This window comes from Microcaecilia unicolor, chromosome 2 (assembly GCF_901765095.1).
Source record: "Microcaecilia unicolor chromosome 2, aMicUni1.1, whole genome shotgun sequence".
NCBI classification, from domain to species: domain Eukaryota; kingdom Metazoa; phylum Chordata; class Amphibia; order Gymnophiona; family Siphonopidae; genus Microcaecilia; species Microcaecilia unicolor.
Window position 1 is genome coordinate 558002090 of NC_044032.1, and position 17722 is coordinate 558019811.

A 17722-nucleotide genomic window follows, 5' to 3' on the forward strand; every position below is an offset into this window, starting at 1 on the left:
GCTAAGTGCTTTGAAAATATGCCTCAAAGGCATTCCTTATTTCTGGTAGAAATCATCATTGTACCTGCTTTGCTGTTCAGCATCAGTTCATCATTGAGGAAACCCCGATGCATCCTGCTTTTAATGAAGATATATATTCATGTATTCTGCAAAGAGATGTGTAGATGTCTGTTCAAAATGCCAAACTTCATTGATTCTCCTACCCTGTACTCTTTAGCAATAGCCATTTTCCAATTCTACGGTACCACCATGTTCCAATCGGGTTTCTCTCACCATGGGCATATTTCTCCCACTGACCTGTTTCATTGCACGTGCGACACAATGGAAATGTGAACGTACCGTGCAGCCTACTACTACTACTACTATTTAGCATTTCTATAGTGCTACAAGGTGTACGCAGCGCTGCACAAACATAGAAGAAAGACAGTCCCTGCTCAAAGAGCTTACAATCTAATAGACAAAAAATAAAGTAAGCAAATCAATTAATGTGTACGGGAAGGAAGAGAGGAGGGTAGGTGGAGGCGAGTGGTTACGAGTCAAAAGCAATGTTAAAGAGGTGGGCTTTCAGTCTAGATTTAAAGGTGGCCAAGGATGGGGCAAGACGTAGGGGCTCAGGAAATTTATTCCAGGCGTACGGTGCAGAGAGACAGAAGGCGCGGTCTGGAGTTGGCAGTAGTGGAGAAGGGAACAGATAAGAAGGATTTATCCATGGAGCGGAGTGCACGGGAAGGGGTGTAGGGAAGGACGAGTGTGGAGAGATACTGGGGAGCAGCAGAGTGAGTACATTTATAGGTTAGTAGAAGTTTGAACAGGATGCGAAAACGGATAGGGAGCCAGTGAAGGGTCTTGAGGAGAGGGGTAGTATGAGTAAAGCGACCCTGGCGGAAGACGAGACGGGCAGCAGAGTTTTGAACCGACTGGAGAGGGGAGAGGTGACTAAGTGGGAGGCCAGCAAGAAGCAGATTGCAGTAGTCTAAACGAGAGGTGACAAGGGTGTGGATGAGGGTTTTGGTAGAGTGCTCGGAAAGAAAGGGGCGGATTTTACGGATGTTGTAAAGAAAGAAACGACAGGTCTTGGCAATCTGCTGGATTTGAGCAGAGAAGGAGAGAGAAGAGTCAAAGATGACCCCAAGGTTTCGAGCCTAATAGGTAGTACGAGGAAAAAAGAGTCCATGCAGTGAGAATACCTTGACTTTCACAAGCCCAAAATAATCAGTGAGGGGGCCAAAATTTTCATAAATGATTTGGGGGTGACTGATTGGATATTCTTTATTTTATTGACGAAAGGGTATAGTCTGGTAAAATAATACGTTATTTATTTTCTCACAATGTTTAACCAGATAGTATAGACAGATGGCATTCATTCTACCTCCCAAAAGGGCATCCCATGGAACTAAGGGTTCGGGTAATGCTGTTCTGCTCAGAAAGTTTGCACATTCCCTATCCGTTTTAACCAACCTGTCCCACTCATGTTCCCAAATAGTTACAACCCTAAACCTTTTCTCTTTTAGGTAACTTGCCTTGCACTGTGCTTTGTAGTTGAGAAACTTGAAGATGGTGCCTATTATTGGATTCTGCTTTTTAGAATCCTAACAGATCATACAGCCATGGTAAAAACACTTGTTAAAAGTCAAAGGTAAAAGCCTCATTAAAATTCCAAGGCTGTGCACTCACTGTTAATGACTGCATAACCGTCAAGAAAGTAGTCACCTACCTGCCTTTTGCCAACCTTTACAGCATGCTTGATATGTATATGTTCTTTATCTTTGTCCTCAATGTACATTTTTTTTGTTACATTTGTACCCCGTGCTTTCCAACTCATGGCAGGCTCAGTGCGGCTTACATGGGGCAATGGAGGGTTAAGTGACTTGCCCAGAGTCACAAGGAGCTGCCTGTGCCTGAAGTGGGAATCGAACTCAGTTCCTCAGTTCCCCAGGACCAAAGTCCACCACCCTAACCACTAGGCCACTCCTCCAACCAACGGATACTGGCATTTGATTATCTCTTGGATTGCCGATGGTAATCATCAGCTGACAGCATTTCCCCCACATAGCTTTGATTTTCTATGGTGCTAAATTGAGGAAAGTACCTTTTGTTGCCTTCAGACCTCAAGGCTTTTGGGAGCTTGCTAAGTTTCATGGACAGAAAATTTAAATCTATAAAGTGAATACCCAGTGCGTCAACCCTGATTTGTAAAAGCTTACTGCTCTCCACTTGCAAACCCACATCTATCTTTTTATACATCAGCTGATTGATAACGAAATAGCTGTCATAGTCTTTTGAATTGTGAGCTGTAAAAGTGGACTCCTTGACCCGTTTCTCAATGAAAGACCCTATGAACTTGGAAAGGCAGCTCAGCCACTTGAATTCCTCCTCATGTTCATAGTAAAGATCCATTGCAAAGATGTAACTGGGAATGTGTAAACCCGGCTCCTGCATACCTTCACAGTCATAAATGATATATCTTTCGGATATTTTAGGCCTAGGCAGCCGTGTTATGTAGCATAAATGTTTTTCGCCTTTCAGTAAAGCATCACCGCATTGTGGACGTTTTTCGACTTTGCATTTGTGCTTTTTTTCAGTGTAAGAGTCATACTTATTGCAAAATATTTTAGACAAGCATTTTCTCTTTTTTGGACGCCAGGGCTGTATGCTGTTTTAAACATTCTTTAAAACGACACTACAGCTGGCAGTTAGGGCACCTCTCTCTACCTTCTGCCTGAATCGTGTATGTGTCGAATAAACACAGCTGACAGAATGATTTGTATGTACGATTATGGTTACGGCTATAAGATGTTCCTTTTATCTCACCGCACCTTATGCCTGGCTGCTAATTAACGGGCGAGAGAACTGTTAGCTCAGTTACTGTCACTGAGATTTTCCATTGTTTGGCTACGTTTTAGCCCGACTTTGTTCAAAAACGCCTTCATTAGGAACCGCAGATTATCTCCTCCCATTTGTTGGATCGACATATTTGTTTTGCGAGAGAAAAGCCTATGTGTGTCCCGCCTCCTGCACGCCGGCACTGCAAGTGTGTCTGCTTCACTGGGGTTTATTTAAACCGACCTCTTATTCAGCACGCCCAAATCTGAATCTAGCTGGGAATAGCGGAAATAAATATCAGCAGAAGGAGGACGCCTTTTCATTGTAGTAAATTAACAAATTTCTTGACCAGCTTCCTGGAGTAATAACTGCCTTCCTCAGGTGCCAATAGAAGGAGCAGGTCAGGAAATACAGGTGGAGCACAGATTGCATTACAAGGCTTACCCCTCCCTCTTCGCACTATCACTGTAAAGTAGCCAGCGATGGACTTGTATTTTCTGGTCATGTCCTCTTTATCGCCCTATGCCTAGCTCAGATCCCACTTGAAAGTGCTTGCCCGACATCCACTCACCGGCTGAACCCGCCTTGGGGCTGCACCGCTGCTGTTGAACCGACGCAGGGGTGAAGATTTGGGAGGGGTCTGCTGCTCGTCCTCTGGGTCACTCCCACTCTGCTCTGACTGTTAAATTAAAAGCCCTGCTTGGAAAGGGAGAGGATTGCATTCATCCCGGCTGTGTGGAACTTGAGCACAGTAACTGTAGCTAACTGATGATAAGAGCTGTCGGTGGCTGCAGGCAGTTGAAAGCCTCACACCTTCCATTAAAAAGCTGCTGTTTACAGAGCCGATGAAACCGTGGCTTGTACTTTGTTTTTTGCTATTGAGCTGACTGTCACTGGAGTGCACTTGTGGGTTTGGTGCCGCTTTCTCTGACGGGGGTTGTGCTGGCTCCTGTGCTGAAAACTACGTTCTGGGTGGGGCTTCGTCTGTCCAGCCCTCCTCTGCTGCCCTCTACTGGATCTACTGCTCTTCACAAGCAGGATATCTCCAACTTTGCTCCCACCTACTGACTTCACTTCAGCTTGCCTGTCTCTGGATTCTGCACTGTTTACTTGTGGAATTCCTGCCATGCTGTCCTCAAAGTACCTCTTCATTCTGTATTTTATCACCCTCATCCGTGCCTCTCTTGCTTCCCTAGGCTTGGACTGCAGTGCCATTCCTGTACTTGTCACCGCACGGAAAATTCCTCGGCTTGCTAACCATCACTCTGGCGCCTACCATCAGCAAACTTCTCGCTGCAGTTGCCCCCCCCCAAACCGAATCATCTTCAGTATATCTCCAGCTCGGACAGTCGCCTGGAACCTTACCTCTCCGTCAAAGTTGGCTACATCAATGCTAGGTCGGTGGTTAACAAGACGGAAACCATCGCAGACTGGCTCACCGCTGACAACCTCGACCTTCTCTTTGTCACGGAAACTTCGTGATCCGAAGGATCCCATTCTCCTTGATCTCTGCCCTCCTGGCTTCAAAATCGTGCACTGGACCAGGCCAGGGAAAAAAGGTGGGGGCCTTGCCGTGATCTATCACTCGGCCCTCCAGGTTGACTCCCTGGCAGAATCCATCTCGCCTAGTCTCGAAATCGCTTCCATCAGGATATGCAGCAGCTCTCTCCAAGACTTCCTTCTGTTGTATTCTGTTCTACCGGCCACCTACAAATTGGGCTGCTTGTCAGACAGATTTCATGGACTTTCTCTCCGCTTCCTGCACCAATTATTCCAACCTGCTTGTGCTGGGCGATTTGAACCTCCATTTAGAGGATCTCCACTCTCCCAGTTCTTGCAACTGCCTGAGTTTCCTCACTCTCCTGGATCTCCATTATCCTGATTTACAACTGACTCACCTTAAAGGCCATACCCTCGATCTCTTTGCCTGCAAGCTCCTAAATGACTCGGTCCTCTGTGTAGGCTCAACCGCTTGGTCAGCCGTCCCTTGGTCAGATCACTACCAGCTACGGTTTGCGCTCCGCTGGCGGAAGAGTAGTCATCCATTACCTGAAGAAGCTTCTACCCACTATGCAAGAGGGGAAGTCGACCTAAAAACATTTTGGGAGCAAATTTATGGGTGTACGTGGCATGCAAACGCTGACTTATTGGATTACCTCTCTCGTTGGGAGAACCGGTGTCAATGCATCTTAGACAGACTTGCACTGTTGCAACTTAAGTCCTCCTTCCACCGCAAATATAAAGCTTGGTTTACTCACGACCTTAAAGCATTAAAACAGCAAACCAGGCGGCTGGAAAGAGCTTGGTATAAGTCCAGAGGCGACCTCACCTTATCAGCTTGGAAGCTCTCCCTTCGCACCTACAAATATGCTATCAAGCATGCCAAGAGAACTTTCTTCCAGAAAAGAATTCAAACGGTCATGTTGGATGCGCGGAAGCTTTATCGACAACTGACTTCCTTGCTTGATACCACCCCTGTTACCTCTTCAAGCGCTGACATACCATCTGCGATCAAGTTGGCCGACCATTTCAGGGACAAAATCCTTCTTCTTTGGAACTCATTTCCTCAAAGCTACTCTAGTGCTGCTGACTTCCTACAAGGCCTTGCATCCACACAAGGCCCTTGCCCAGCCGACCACTATTGGTCTACCTTCGAGCCAGTCACCGCCGAGAAGGTCTCTCTGGCCATTCGTAAGTTTTCCAGAACGCACTGCAAGCTAGATACCTGCCCCAACTACCTGCTGCAATCGGTGCTGGAATGTTTTGTGCTGACTTCACATTATATCTTAACTTCATGCTCCAGCACGGTTGCTTCCCTGTTGAGCACGGCCATATACTCCTGACACCTATCCTGAAGGACCCGAAATGTGAACCTAGTGTTATTAGCAACTATCGCCCTGTTGCTACAATCCCCTTGCTTGTGAAGACTATGGAAAGCTTAGTGAATTCACAGCTATCTGATTACATGGACAAATTCTCAATTCTTCATGCCTTCCAATCTGGATTCCGGCCACAACATAGCACCGAGACAATTCTGGTTACCCTCCTGTTCAACTTTAGAAAAGAACTGTCTTTCAGAAAGAACATCTTGCTTCTTCAATTTGGCATGTCAAGCGCAATCGACATGGTTGACCACAGTCTCCTCCTTATATTACTAGCAGAAAACGGTGTTGGAGATGCTGTATTGGATTGGTTTCGGGAATTTCTGTCATGCCGATCCTATCGGGTCAAAGTCCAGTCCTCTATCTCGCCATCTTGGCAGTCTCGCTGTGGGGTCCCTCAAGGCTTTCCCCTTTCGCCTTCCTTGTTCAACATCACGATGTCCCCTCTCGCAACGGCCCTCCACAGCAACGGCCTGAATCCCTACATCTACGCTGACGATGTGACCATCTACATCCCATTTTGCTCTTCCATAGCCGAAATCACAGCTAAGATTCAGATCAACCTGGCCATCATGACTAACTGGGCTAGCACATTTAAGTTTAAACTCAACCAGGAAAAAACGCAGTGCCTCATCCTCTCCTCCAAGTTTAACAAGTCTATACCGGGCTCGGTTACTGCGGAGAACATCACCATTCCTGTCGCTGCCAGTATGAGACTCCTTGGGGTCATTCTGGACCCCACCTGACTGTTGAGCTCCAAGTTTTGTCTGTCACGAGGCACATGTTCCTTTCCATGAGGTCCCTTAAGCGTATCAAGCAGTTCCTCCCTTTTGACCTGTACAGGACGCTAATCCATTCCCTTGTCTTAAGCCACTTCGACTACTGCAATGGAATTCATACTGGTTGCAAAGAACACGTCCTTAAAAAACTTCAGACTGCACAGAACATGGCGGCGCGATTGCTATTTGGCAAATCGCGGTTTGAGGCAGCGAAGCCCCTCCATGAAAAGCTCCACTGGCTCCCGATCAAAGAATGAATTGAATTCAAAGTCTGTGTTCTCGTTCACAAGATTGTCTACGGCGAGGCCTCAGCCTTTATGTTTAGCCTTATCGACCTCCCACCCAGGAATTTCGTGAAGTCCTCCCGCACCTATCTCACTCTTCACTTTCCAAACTGCAGGAACTTAAGATATAAGCTGCTCTTTGCCTCTTCGTTCAGCTACACATGCCCCCGTTTCTGGAATGCTCTACCATCAACATTAAAAGAGTCAGCAGAACACAGTCTGTTCAAGAAATCTCTAAAGACTTACCTGTGTGATTGTTCTTACTCCACTCCTGCTTGATCCCCTGCATTCCCTCATTCCTCTCCCCTGTTGACCCCCTCTCTACCCCTCCTCTACTCTCTACTCTGTCTTGCATATGTATTATTATATTGTACTTTTCCTACAACATTGTAAGCCACATAGAGCCTGCCTTGGTGGGATTATGTGGGATATAAATGTTCGCAATAAATAAATAGACTTCCTGAGACATTACGTCAAGCTCCATCCCTGGCCGCCTTCAAATCTGGGCTAAAGGCCTACCTGTTTGCTGCTTTTAATTCCTAACTTGTCACCTGCTCGTAACCTTATCTTGTCTTCCTCTCTTCAATAGTCCCTTTTCCCTATGTGTCCTATCTGTCTGTCCTACCTTTATCCCTTATTTGTCCTGTCTGTCTGTCCTGATTTAGATTGTAAGCTCTTTTGAGCAGGGACTGTCTTCATGTTCAATTGTGAAGCGCTGCGTATGACTGGTAGCGCTATAGAAATGATTTGTTGTCGTAGTAGTTTCACAGTGTTTACAGAAATGTTTCTTACCGCAGAATTGTTTGATATCTAAGATGCCGTAAAAATGACCATACTTGAGTAATAAATATATGTTCTTGAGGAACAGCTGATGGGTTGCTTGTTTTAAAAAGACACCAGCTGTTTCTGTCTATATTACATAGGACCTGTATGTTTACACCCACATGTTGTTCAAAATCAACTATGTAGCTCAGCAGACTTCGCAATCACCTTTACGGTATTATGTAAGCCACATTGTGCCTGCTAATGGGTGGGAAAATGTGGGATACAAATGTTACAAATAAAACACTTTTATTTTTCTGACCATCCTAGCTCAGCGTGTAATTTTCTAGCTTCTTGTAACAATTCTACATCTTTTAGCTTTACAGCGGTCGTGAGTGCCTTGAGACTCTTCCGCAAAGTACAAGTTATTACCCACGTTATTTAGGTCTACTAAATGTCGTATTGTTTTTCTGATAATGTGGCTTACCGCTATTACCCTTATCTCCACCTCTGTTACTCAGTCTCTTCATTGAGACCTTTAAGAAAGAGACTGAGCCAGTGCCAACTTGACAGGGCGCTTCAGCATGTTAAACAATACCTTTTAAAACAGCCACACGAGACAGAGTTTTGCAAGAAAAATCTGTCTCTGGGAAGAAGAGGAGGAGCAGCCTGTTTGAGCTCACACAGACAGGAAAACTGTTACAATGCCTTGAAACAGGAGGGCTGTGAGAGGAGGAGGGGTGAGGGGTAGGAGTTTTGGATTCTCTCACATAATACAGCACATAGCTTTATCAGTTGGGGTTTGCTCAGGGAGCTAGTCAACCTGTTTGAACTCATACTGAGTTAAAATCAGCATGTTTGCCAATCTGTGTCTTTAGGTCTAGATGCAGAGTGGAGGGTGTCGCAAAATGCCTATCCTCCCACCTGGGGCTATCCCGCGGCCACTTTGAGAGTCTATCCCCAGCACAGCTCAGGTCAGTCTACACTAGCACCCTCCTTCCACCGACTGGGTCCCAATCGCCTCTGGGAGAGTCTCCTGCGCTCAAATTGTTACAAGTGATTCCTAGGTTACTGGGGCCACACTTCCAGTGGTCCTACAGTTTTTAGAAAGCACTTGCGGATCCAACACACAAACCACCAGGAGTCTTAGTCCAGACAAGGCAATAAACTAAAATGTTATTGTCATGAATAGTTAGAACAATGAACAGGAACGGTGCAATCAGCAAAACAATAACAGTTTTATAATTGATCCATATTTCAGTTACCTATCTAAACATTTGTTTACTATCTAAATAGTACCTGGGGAGTTCAGGACATATAGCTTCTCACAGATTATCAAATATAACTGTTCACAGGGCCTCAGCAAAGAGATCTTTCTCTCTTTTCTCCCTGGCTAAGACTGGGGCGAAAGCCAGTACATCCTAGATGAATTGATCTCTTGGGCCAATCAGAGCCCAGAACAACAAGTATTAAAGTAGCTGGCCACATCACAGCAAGTTACCTCTTAACCTGTGTTAACTAGAGAGGGAACAGTCATTTCTCTGTAATAGCTTTAAACGTAAACATGCACCACTTGCTGGCCAAACTAGAGAAATACACTTCAAGAAATAATCAATACAGTTTACAGGCTTAAAACACTGTTATGTCACACCTCCCTCCTTAAGAGAGAGACCCTGGAATGCGGCCTCTACATATCGCTGGTTGAGTCTTGACTGTCCAGTGTCAGGGTGGATCTGGCTTTTCCTTTCTGGAGAGTCCATCAGCATTACCATGTTCACTGCCTTTCCGGTGCTGTATGGTGAAGTTGTACATCTGCAGGGACAGGCTCCAATGGAGTAGCTTCCCATTCTCTCTTACCCTGACCAATGGATTTTGATCTGTGATGACAGTAAAGTCATGCCCTTACAGATATGGTTGTAATTTTTTAAGGGCCCAAACTAAGACCAGACACACTTTTTCAATAGTGGCATAGGCTACCTCTCTGTCAAGGAGCTTGCGACTCAGGTACACAATGGGGTGCTCCTCCCCTCTGCTATTCACTTGAGTACAGCCCCAATGCCATATGTCATCAATATAACGTTTATGGAAATGTTATATTGATGACATTCTGCTGATATGGCAGGGTAATGAGACTGAACTTAAAAGATATTTCATTAATAGTTGAAATCTTTGGGTGAGAATTTGGTTTTCAAAATGGTTTTTAATAATGAATTGATATCATTTCTAGACACAAAGATTAAGTACATCAGAGGGCAGTTTACTACATATATCTTCAGGAAACTTAACTGATTTAAACAAATTTCTGGATTACAAAAGCTGTCATAGTAGATCTACCACGCACTCCGTTTTTAAGAGTTAAAAGTATATGCTCCGATATTAGCCCTTTTGAAAGCAGGTGTGAGGAAATGAGAGGTTTCTGGTAAAAGGTTATCCAATAAAATATATTAGTAATTGTTTTAAAAAGGCTAAAGCTATGACTAGATCTTCACTACTCAAACCTGCTATTTGCAATAAAGAGGAGGCTGTGGTGTGCACTCTCCTTTCAAATGACATTGTGATAATCCCCAGGAGACATTGATATGTTGTACGACAGCTTGAACACTTCAGTAATAAGCAATTGATTGTAGCTAATAAGTGAGGATGCAGCCTCAGAGAATCACTTGTGTCTTCTGCCCTACCAGCAGTTAAGAAGGATAAGACAGGACTGCCCCATGGACATTATAAGTGTGGAGAATGTTCAGTTTGTGTTGTGAATATGCAGTGCAAAATATTTGTGGAACCAATGACTGTTTTCAAACTGCAAGAGTGCCAGAGTAAATGTGCAGATTGTAAAACAAGACAATTCAACAAGAGATTGATATAACATAAAAGTGCAATTAAAAGAAAAGTTGTGGAGAAACCTTTGGTACAACATTCTATTAAGAGTCATTCCTTTGTTTTTTTTTTTTTTGTTTTTTTTTTTTTTGTTTTGTTTTTGATTAACCCTGAACTGCTTTAGAGAGGTGGGAACTCGGATGACATTCTGGTGAAAACTGAACAGTGATGGTTCTTCAGATTTAAAACTGTATACCCACATTGGCTGAACCAGGAACTGGAATTGTCAGTGTTTGTATGATGCTTTATTACACCCATCTGTCTGGCTTTTTGTGATATGACACCAGTATCCTAATGTGTCATGTATAGATTTTTTGATCCATTATTTCCTGAACTGTCCTAGTGTGCCAGGACCTTAATAGAGCTCCCATGTTCAACATTAGAGCTTTCTGTATTTTCTATGGCAGTTTTAATAGCAGCATTTGAGTGGTTTGGATCTGGGTTTCATGCACCTTAAATCAAAGATCTTTTCATTCATTTCAAAGATATGTGCTTTGCTCTTTTAAGGGAGTTATTGCAGTTTTTATTTGTGGTGGCCATTTTGTTTTTGCTGTTTTAATTGCAATTTTTAAATCATTTTTTATATATAAGCCGAACAAGGAGCTTTTGCCCTCTATGGCCATATGTTGTTTTTTTTTTTTTTTGCATAAACAAAGGTTTTTAACAGGATTTTCAGTGTATTTTTGTCACGACAGCCATGTTTCCACCTATTACCTCATTGGAACGCATGGTGTTTTTTTTAAAGGTATTTATGTGGTTTATTCAGTTTTTAGTTGTTTTTGCATAGTTTTTAGGTGAATTGAGGTCCTAATTTGAGCAGGTAAAGGGTTTAATAATATTTTATTCACGTAGATTCTTGTGCTATACAGCTCAGTTTGGGTCTTGTGATTAGGTCGTATGCTTATAAGGAAGCTCATTCCACAGACAACTGAAATATGCTGTCTGAACAGTGACCCCCCCCCCCCCCCCCCAGAGTATGGCGGTTCTGTACGTAACTTTTTGTTTTGCCCCTCCCCCCTTTTTCTAAGGTTTTAATTTTCACTTGATGGTACAAGTTTTAATTATCTGTTTTGAATTGTTTCACTGTCTTTTGGTGAAATCATTGTTATACACTATAAGTCTACTCTGGTCCTGACTTACTTTTTTATGTCTATTAGTGTAGTGTGTTACTTTACATTTTATTTGGATGCTGTATTTTAGATTTATCATTTCAATTCCTTTTAATTACATATTATTATTATATATATCTCAATGATTATATTATGATTATATAATTGTTTCATTCTTATTTATGATTTTATATTTATTCATGTTTTGTTTGTTCTACAGTATGTTTTGCCCATGAAGCCGGTCATGGCTGTGTTTTGCCTGGCAAGTGCTTCATCATTTTAACTACTAATGAAGTTATTACTCATCTTGCAGTCATATCTACTTCAACAGGTTCTTTGATATCTGAATAGAGGTCAGTTCCACAGGAACATATCTGTAAACCTGGAGGCCAGAAAACAAAGCTGCCTTTAGAGTGGCAGCCTTAGCAATTGCAATGGACTCCTCTTGCCAAAGATGGCTCTTGTAATTCCCACTGGTCTGGCATGGATAGAGGATAGTACAATACAATTATGTTTTTCCTGCTCTCATTCTTCAGTTCTGCCAGACCAATCTAGAACCTCACCTAAGGATTACTGGCAGTTGAAAGGGAGAGAAGGAGGGAGAGAATGCAGGTTTCACAATTTCCTAATAAAAATAAAGTGTGGATATGAGAGTGAACATTTGGACAACAGGCAATAAGAGATTAAGGGCTGGACTATGGAGACAGCTTGTCAAAAGAATACTGATAGGCTACTTATTGCACCAGCGCATAGAGTGAAGGGAATGGGAATTTACTATGTCTTCTCTTCCTACTGGTCTGGCACGATTCAAGGAAGGATATATATCTGGCAAGACATAACTGTACTTTATTGTGATCAATAAAGAAAGCGTCATAGCAACAGAACATAAGAACTGCTATATTGGGTGAGACCAAAGGTCCATTAAGCCCAGTATCCTATTTCCAACAGTAGCCAAATCCAGGTCTCAAGTACCTGATAGGATCCCAAAAAGTAACTAGATTCCATGCTGCTTACCCTAGGGATAAGCTGTGGCTTTTCCCAAATCTACCTTAATAATGGTTTATGAACTTTTCTCCAGGAACTTATCCAAACCTTTTTTTTTTTTTTTTTAATCCAGCTACACTAATTTTGACTTTACCATGTCCTTAAGCAACAAAGCGCACAGCTTAATTACGCACCGTGTAAAGAAGTATATTCTCCAACTTGTTTTAAATATGCTAATTAATTGCTGGTGTGTCCCTACTCTTTGTACTTTTTTGAAAGAGTAAACGACTTATTTATATTTACACATTCCACTCCACTCGAGATTTTATAAACCTGTATCATATCACTCCTCATTCATTTTTCTCTTAAAGTGGAGGCTTAACCTCTTTGTCTTTTCCTCATAGATGAGTCATTCCATCCCATTTATCATTTTGGTTCTTCTCCTCCATAGCTTTTCTAGTTCTACTGTATCTCTTCTGAGATTCAGTGACCAGAATTTCACCCAGTACTCAAGATGCCGTTGCACCATGGAGCAATAGAGAGCATTCTGGTATTGTCCACTATAGTTTCTAGCCTTTTATCTGTTTTTTTTGTCCGTGGCACAATGAACAGAGAATTTCAACAAATTGATTTTGGTGACACTTGGATCCTTTTCCTAGGTGATGACTCCTAATGTGGCATCTAGCATTAGGATTAGTTTTGGAGGGCTGTGGGACGTTTTCTTATCATATGACTTCTAGGTCTATGCTGCTGTTTATTTTTTTGCTAATATAAATATATTCTTCAACATGAACTAATCTCTATTTCTTTTAGATGCTGAGCAAAGAGTGCTGTGAGTGGAATATTTTTCTCATTGTAAATATATATATATGTTTTCCTTGATAGTTACAACAGAGCGCCCTGTGCAGGTAAATGTGGTGAAAGTGAAGAAATCAGACAAAGGCGATTTCTACAAAAGGCAGATAGCTTGGGCACTTCGAGATCTCACTGGAGTGGATGCCAAAGATGCCATTAAAGTAAGTTGGTTTTTTTGTTTGTTTGTTTTTCTGTGCCGGAAGGGGGGAGGGAATAACCATTTTGGAGAAAAGGTTGACCAAATCAAAAAGCATACTGATACCATCTATTCTCTCTCTCCGGGTGGCTTCTCTAGCAGCCTCCTTAGCTAGGAGGTCTTTTAGCTAGTCGAGGAGGGGTGCCTACTACTCACAGAGACATAGTTATGTCCCTTCCTCTTGCCAGCCTTCTCAGGCTCAACTCCAGCATGCTTGTTCTCGTCGACAGCATGCGCTTAAGACCCCTGCTGCTCCCCAGCCTAAGCAAGGGGCGAGCTTTTGACTGGTTCCAGCGGAGCATAGCTCAGCTCTCTCAATGACGTTCTCCTTCTCCTGACTTCAAGCAGTGCAGGCAGCACTGTGGCGATGGGAGTGTGCAGGCACTGGGCAGCTCACATCTGTTCACTTCGTGTGCTGTTAGGGCAGGCACGGCCGGTGACGACGATCCACATCATCTTGTTTTGGCACAGTGTGCAAGCGGGAAGGTGACTGCGCATGCGCATAGGCGCCTTTTTTTTTTTTTTTTTTTTTATTAATCTATCCTGCGCCCCCCTAGCTATGCCAGTGGTTAAGCTATGGAACTCGTTGCCAGAGGATGTGGTTACTGTATCTGGGTTTACAAAAGGTTTGGACAATTTCCTGGAGAAAGAGTCCATAGTCTGCTATTGAGAGAAAGATGGGGGAAGCCACCGCTTGCCCTGGGATTGGTAGCATGGAATCTTGTTACTATTTGGGTTTCTGCCAGATACTTGTGACCTGGATTGGCCACTGTTGAAAACGGGATACTGGGCTAGGTGGTCTGACTCAGTATGTCTACTCTTAGTTCTTATACGTCTTGTTAGATAGTGCCCATTTACTGTTCGAATCCCATCCAGTGGTTGTGGTCCTTGATATACTGTTGGTGGTTTGAGGTCTTGGAAACTTAACCTTTCTCTCATATGCGCAGATAAGTATTCTACATTGCTGGAGAGTAACTTTGAAATCTTTGAATTTTACAATCCAACTATGGACTACCTCACCCTGACCTGGGAATCCTTTATGGTTGTATTAGCGTAAAGAATTATAGCATATGTGAGTGCCCTCATCAAACCTAGTTGGGTGCAAAGGCATGCTTAAGTAAGAATGCTGAAGTGGCTTGTAAGCATCAGAGTTTGTTCAAAGTACTAGGTCAACGTAGTTAAGTAAAAATAAATGTAAATATTAATACTTAGCAAAAGTACAGTGAAGAACATATTAAAAAATTTACTTAAGTGAAAGTAAAAAACATATTGTCTAATATAATACTTTTTGAACGTGGAACGCCTGAATTTTGCCGTTTAGTACACTTGTTTACTACTACTACTACTAAACATTTCTAGAGCGCTACTAGGGTTACGCAGTGCTGTACAATTTAACAAAGAGAGACAGTCCCTGCTCAAAGAGCTTACAATCTAATAGACAAGTGAACGGTCGGTCCGATAGGGGCAGTCAAATTGGGGCAGTCTGGATTCACTGAATGGTAAGGGTTAGGTGCCGAACGCAGCATTGAAGAGGTGGGCTTTAAGCAAAGACTTGAAGACTGGCAGGGAGGGGGCTTGGCGTAAGGGCTCAGGAAGGTTGTTCCAAGCATAGGGTGAGGCGAGGCAGAATGAGCGGAGCCTGGAGTTGGCGGTGGTGGAGAAGGGTACTGAGAGGAGGGATTTATCCTGTGAACGGAGGTTACGGGCGGGAACGTAAGGGGAGATGAGGGTAGAAAGATAGTGGGGGCAGCAGACTGAGAGCATTTGTAGGTAAGAAGGAGAAGCTTGAATTGAATGTGGTATCTGATCAGAAGCCAGTGAAGTGACCTGAGGAGTGGGGTGATATGAGTATATTGGTTCTGGCGGAATATGAGACGTGCAGCAGAGTTCTGAACAGATTGAAGGGGGGATAGATGGCTAAGTGGGAGGCTGGTGAGGAGTAAGTTGCAGTAGTCCAGGCGAGAGGTAATGAGAGCGTGGACGAGAGTTCGGGTGGTGTGTTCAGAGAGGAAAGGGCGAATTTTGCTGATGTTAAAGAGGAAGAAGCGACAGGTCTTGGCTATCTGCTGGATATGCACAGAGAAGGAGAGAGAGGAGTCAAAGATGACTCCGAGGTTGCGGGCAGATGAGACGGGGAGGATGAGGGTGTTATCAACTGAGATAGAAAGTGGAGGAAGAGGAGAAGTGAGTTTTGGTGGAAAGACGATAAGCTCGGTCTTGGACATGTTCAGTTTCAGGTGGCGGTTGGACATCCAGGCAGCAATGTCGGATAAGCAGGCCGATACCTTTGCCTGGGTCTCCGCGGTGATGTCTGGTGTGGAGAGATACAGTTGGGTGTCATCAGCATAGAGATGATACTGGAAACCATGAGATGAGATCAGGGAGCCCAGGGAAGAGGTGTAGATTGAGAAGAGAAGGGGTCCAAGGACAGATCCCTGGGGAACACCAACAGATAAGGGGATGGGGGTGGAGGAAGATCTATGAGAGTGAACTTTGAAGGTGCGGTGGGAGAGATAGGAGGAGAACCAGGAGAGGACAGAGCCCTGGAACCCAAATGAGGACAGTGTGGCAAGAAGTAAGTCATGATTGACAGTGTCAAAAGCGGCGGATAGATCGAGGAGGATGAGGATGGAGTAGTGGCCTCTGGATTTGGCAAGGAATAGGTCATTACAGACTAGAGAGTGCTGTTTCTGTCGAGTGAAGAGGGCGAAAACCGGATTGAAGCGGATCGAGGATGGCATGAGAGGAGAGAAAATCAAGGCAGCGGCTGTGGACTGCGCGCTCAAGTATCTTGGAGAGGAAGGGTAGGAGGGAGATGGGGTGGTAGTTGGAGGGACAGGTAGGGTCTAGTGATGGTTTTTTGAGGAGTGGCGTGACTACGGCATGCTTGAAGGTGTCGGGGACAGTTGCAGTGGAGAGAGAGAGGTTGAGGATATGACAGATGGAGGGGTGATAGTAGGAGAGATGGTGTTAAGTAAGTTGGTGGGGAAGGGATCAGAGGAACAAGTGGTGCATTTTGAGGAGGAAAGAAGGCGGGCGGTTTCCTCCTCGGAGATATCAGGAAAGGAGGAGAAGGAGGTCTGGGTTGGTTGAGGGAGAGGGTTGAAGGGTGAAGAGGAGAAGGTGGCTTGGTAGTGAACTCAAGGTTGATCTTTTGCACCTTGTCGTGGAAGTAGTCACCTAGTGATTGAGGAGAGAGCGGGGGGGGGGGAGCGGAGGGTGCTTTGAGGAGGGAGTTAAGGGTGGCGAAGAGACGACGAGGGTTAGAGCTGAGAGAATTAGTCAATTGGGTGTAATAGTCCTGTTTGGCAAGGAATAGTGAGGACTGGAAGGAGGATAGCATGAATTTGTAGTGAAGGAAATCTGAATGGGTGCGAGATTTCCTCCAGAGGCATTCAGCAGATCGGGCGCAGGAGCGAAGGTAACTGATGCAAGGGGTCAGCCAGGGCTGGGGATTAGTACGCCTTGTGGGACGGGAGGTGGATGGTGCAAGGGTGTCCAGAGCAGAGGAGAGAGTGGCATTGTAAGTGGAGACAGCCTCGTCGACAGACTCGGAGGACATGATGGAGGGGAGGAGATTAGAAATACTAGATGATAAGGTGGGAGGCTCAATAGCCTGGAGATTCCTGGAAGTAGTGGTTAATGTTGGGCGGGGCTGAGGGGTAGGGTGAAGAAGTGTGAAGGTGATCAGGTGATAATCAGAGAGAGGAAGAGCTGAGACGTGGAAATTGGAGGGTGAGCCGGAAGAGGAGAGGACGAGGTCAAGGCAATGGCCATCACGGTGAGTAGGGGTGGTGGAACACAGCTGGAGGTTGAAGGAGGATGTTAGAGTGAGGAACTGAGAAGCGTGAGAGTTGGACGGGTTATCAACGTGTATGTTAAAGTCTCCGAGAATGAGGGAAGGAGATGAGGGTTCAAGAAAAACAGAAAGCCAGGCATCAAAGTGGGTGAGGAAGGAAGAGAGGGATTTATCAGGGGGGCGGTAAATGACTGCCACTCTGAGTGGCAACGGGTAGAATAGACGGATGGAGTGGACTTCAAAGGATGAGAAGCAGAGAGACTGTGGTAGGAGGAGGGGTTGGAAACTACAGGAGGGCGAGAGTAGTAACCCGACGCCTCCTCCGCGGCCAGCTAGGCGGGGAGTGTGGGAGAAGAGATAGCCTCCATGGCATAG

General features: G+C 44.5%; 1 protein-coding gene across 2 annotated transcripts in view; it reads left to right on the forward strand.

The window, feature by feature from the left end:
* EXOC1 (exocyst complex component 1) overlaps window positions 1-17722 on the forward strand; it is a 163332-nt gene that overhangs the window by 11941 nt on the left and 133669 nt on the right. For both annotated transcript variants that reach the window (XM_030191403.1, XM_030191404.1), the window contains exon 3: window positions 13383-13513. In XM_030191403.1, coding sequence (XP_030047263.1) covers window positions 13383-13513 — 131 coding nt within the window. The remainder of the gene's footprint in view (window positions 1-13382; window positions 13514-17722) is intronic.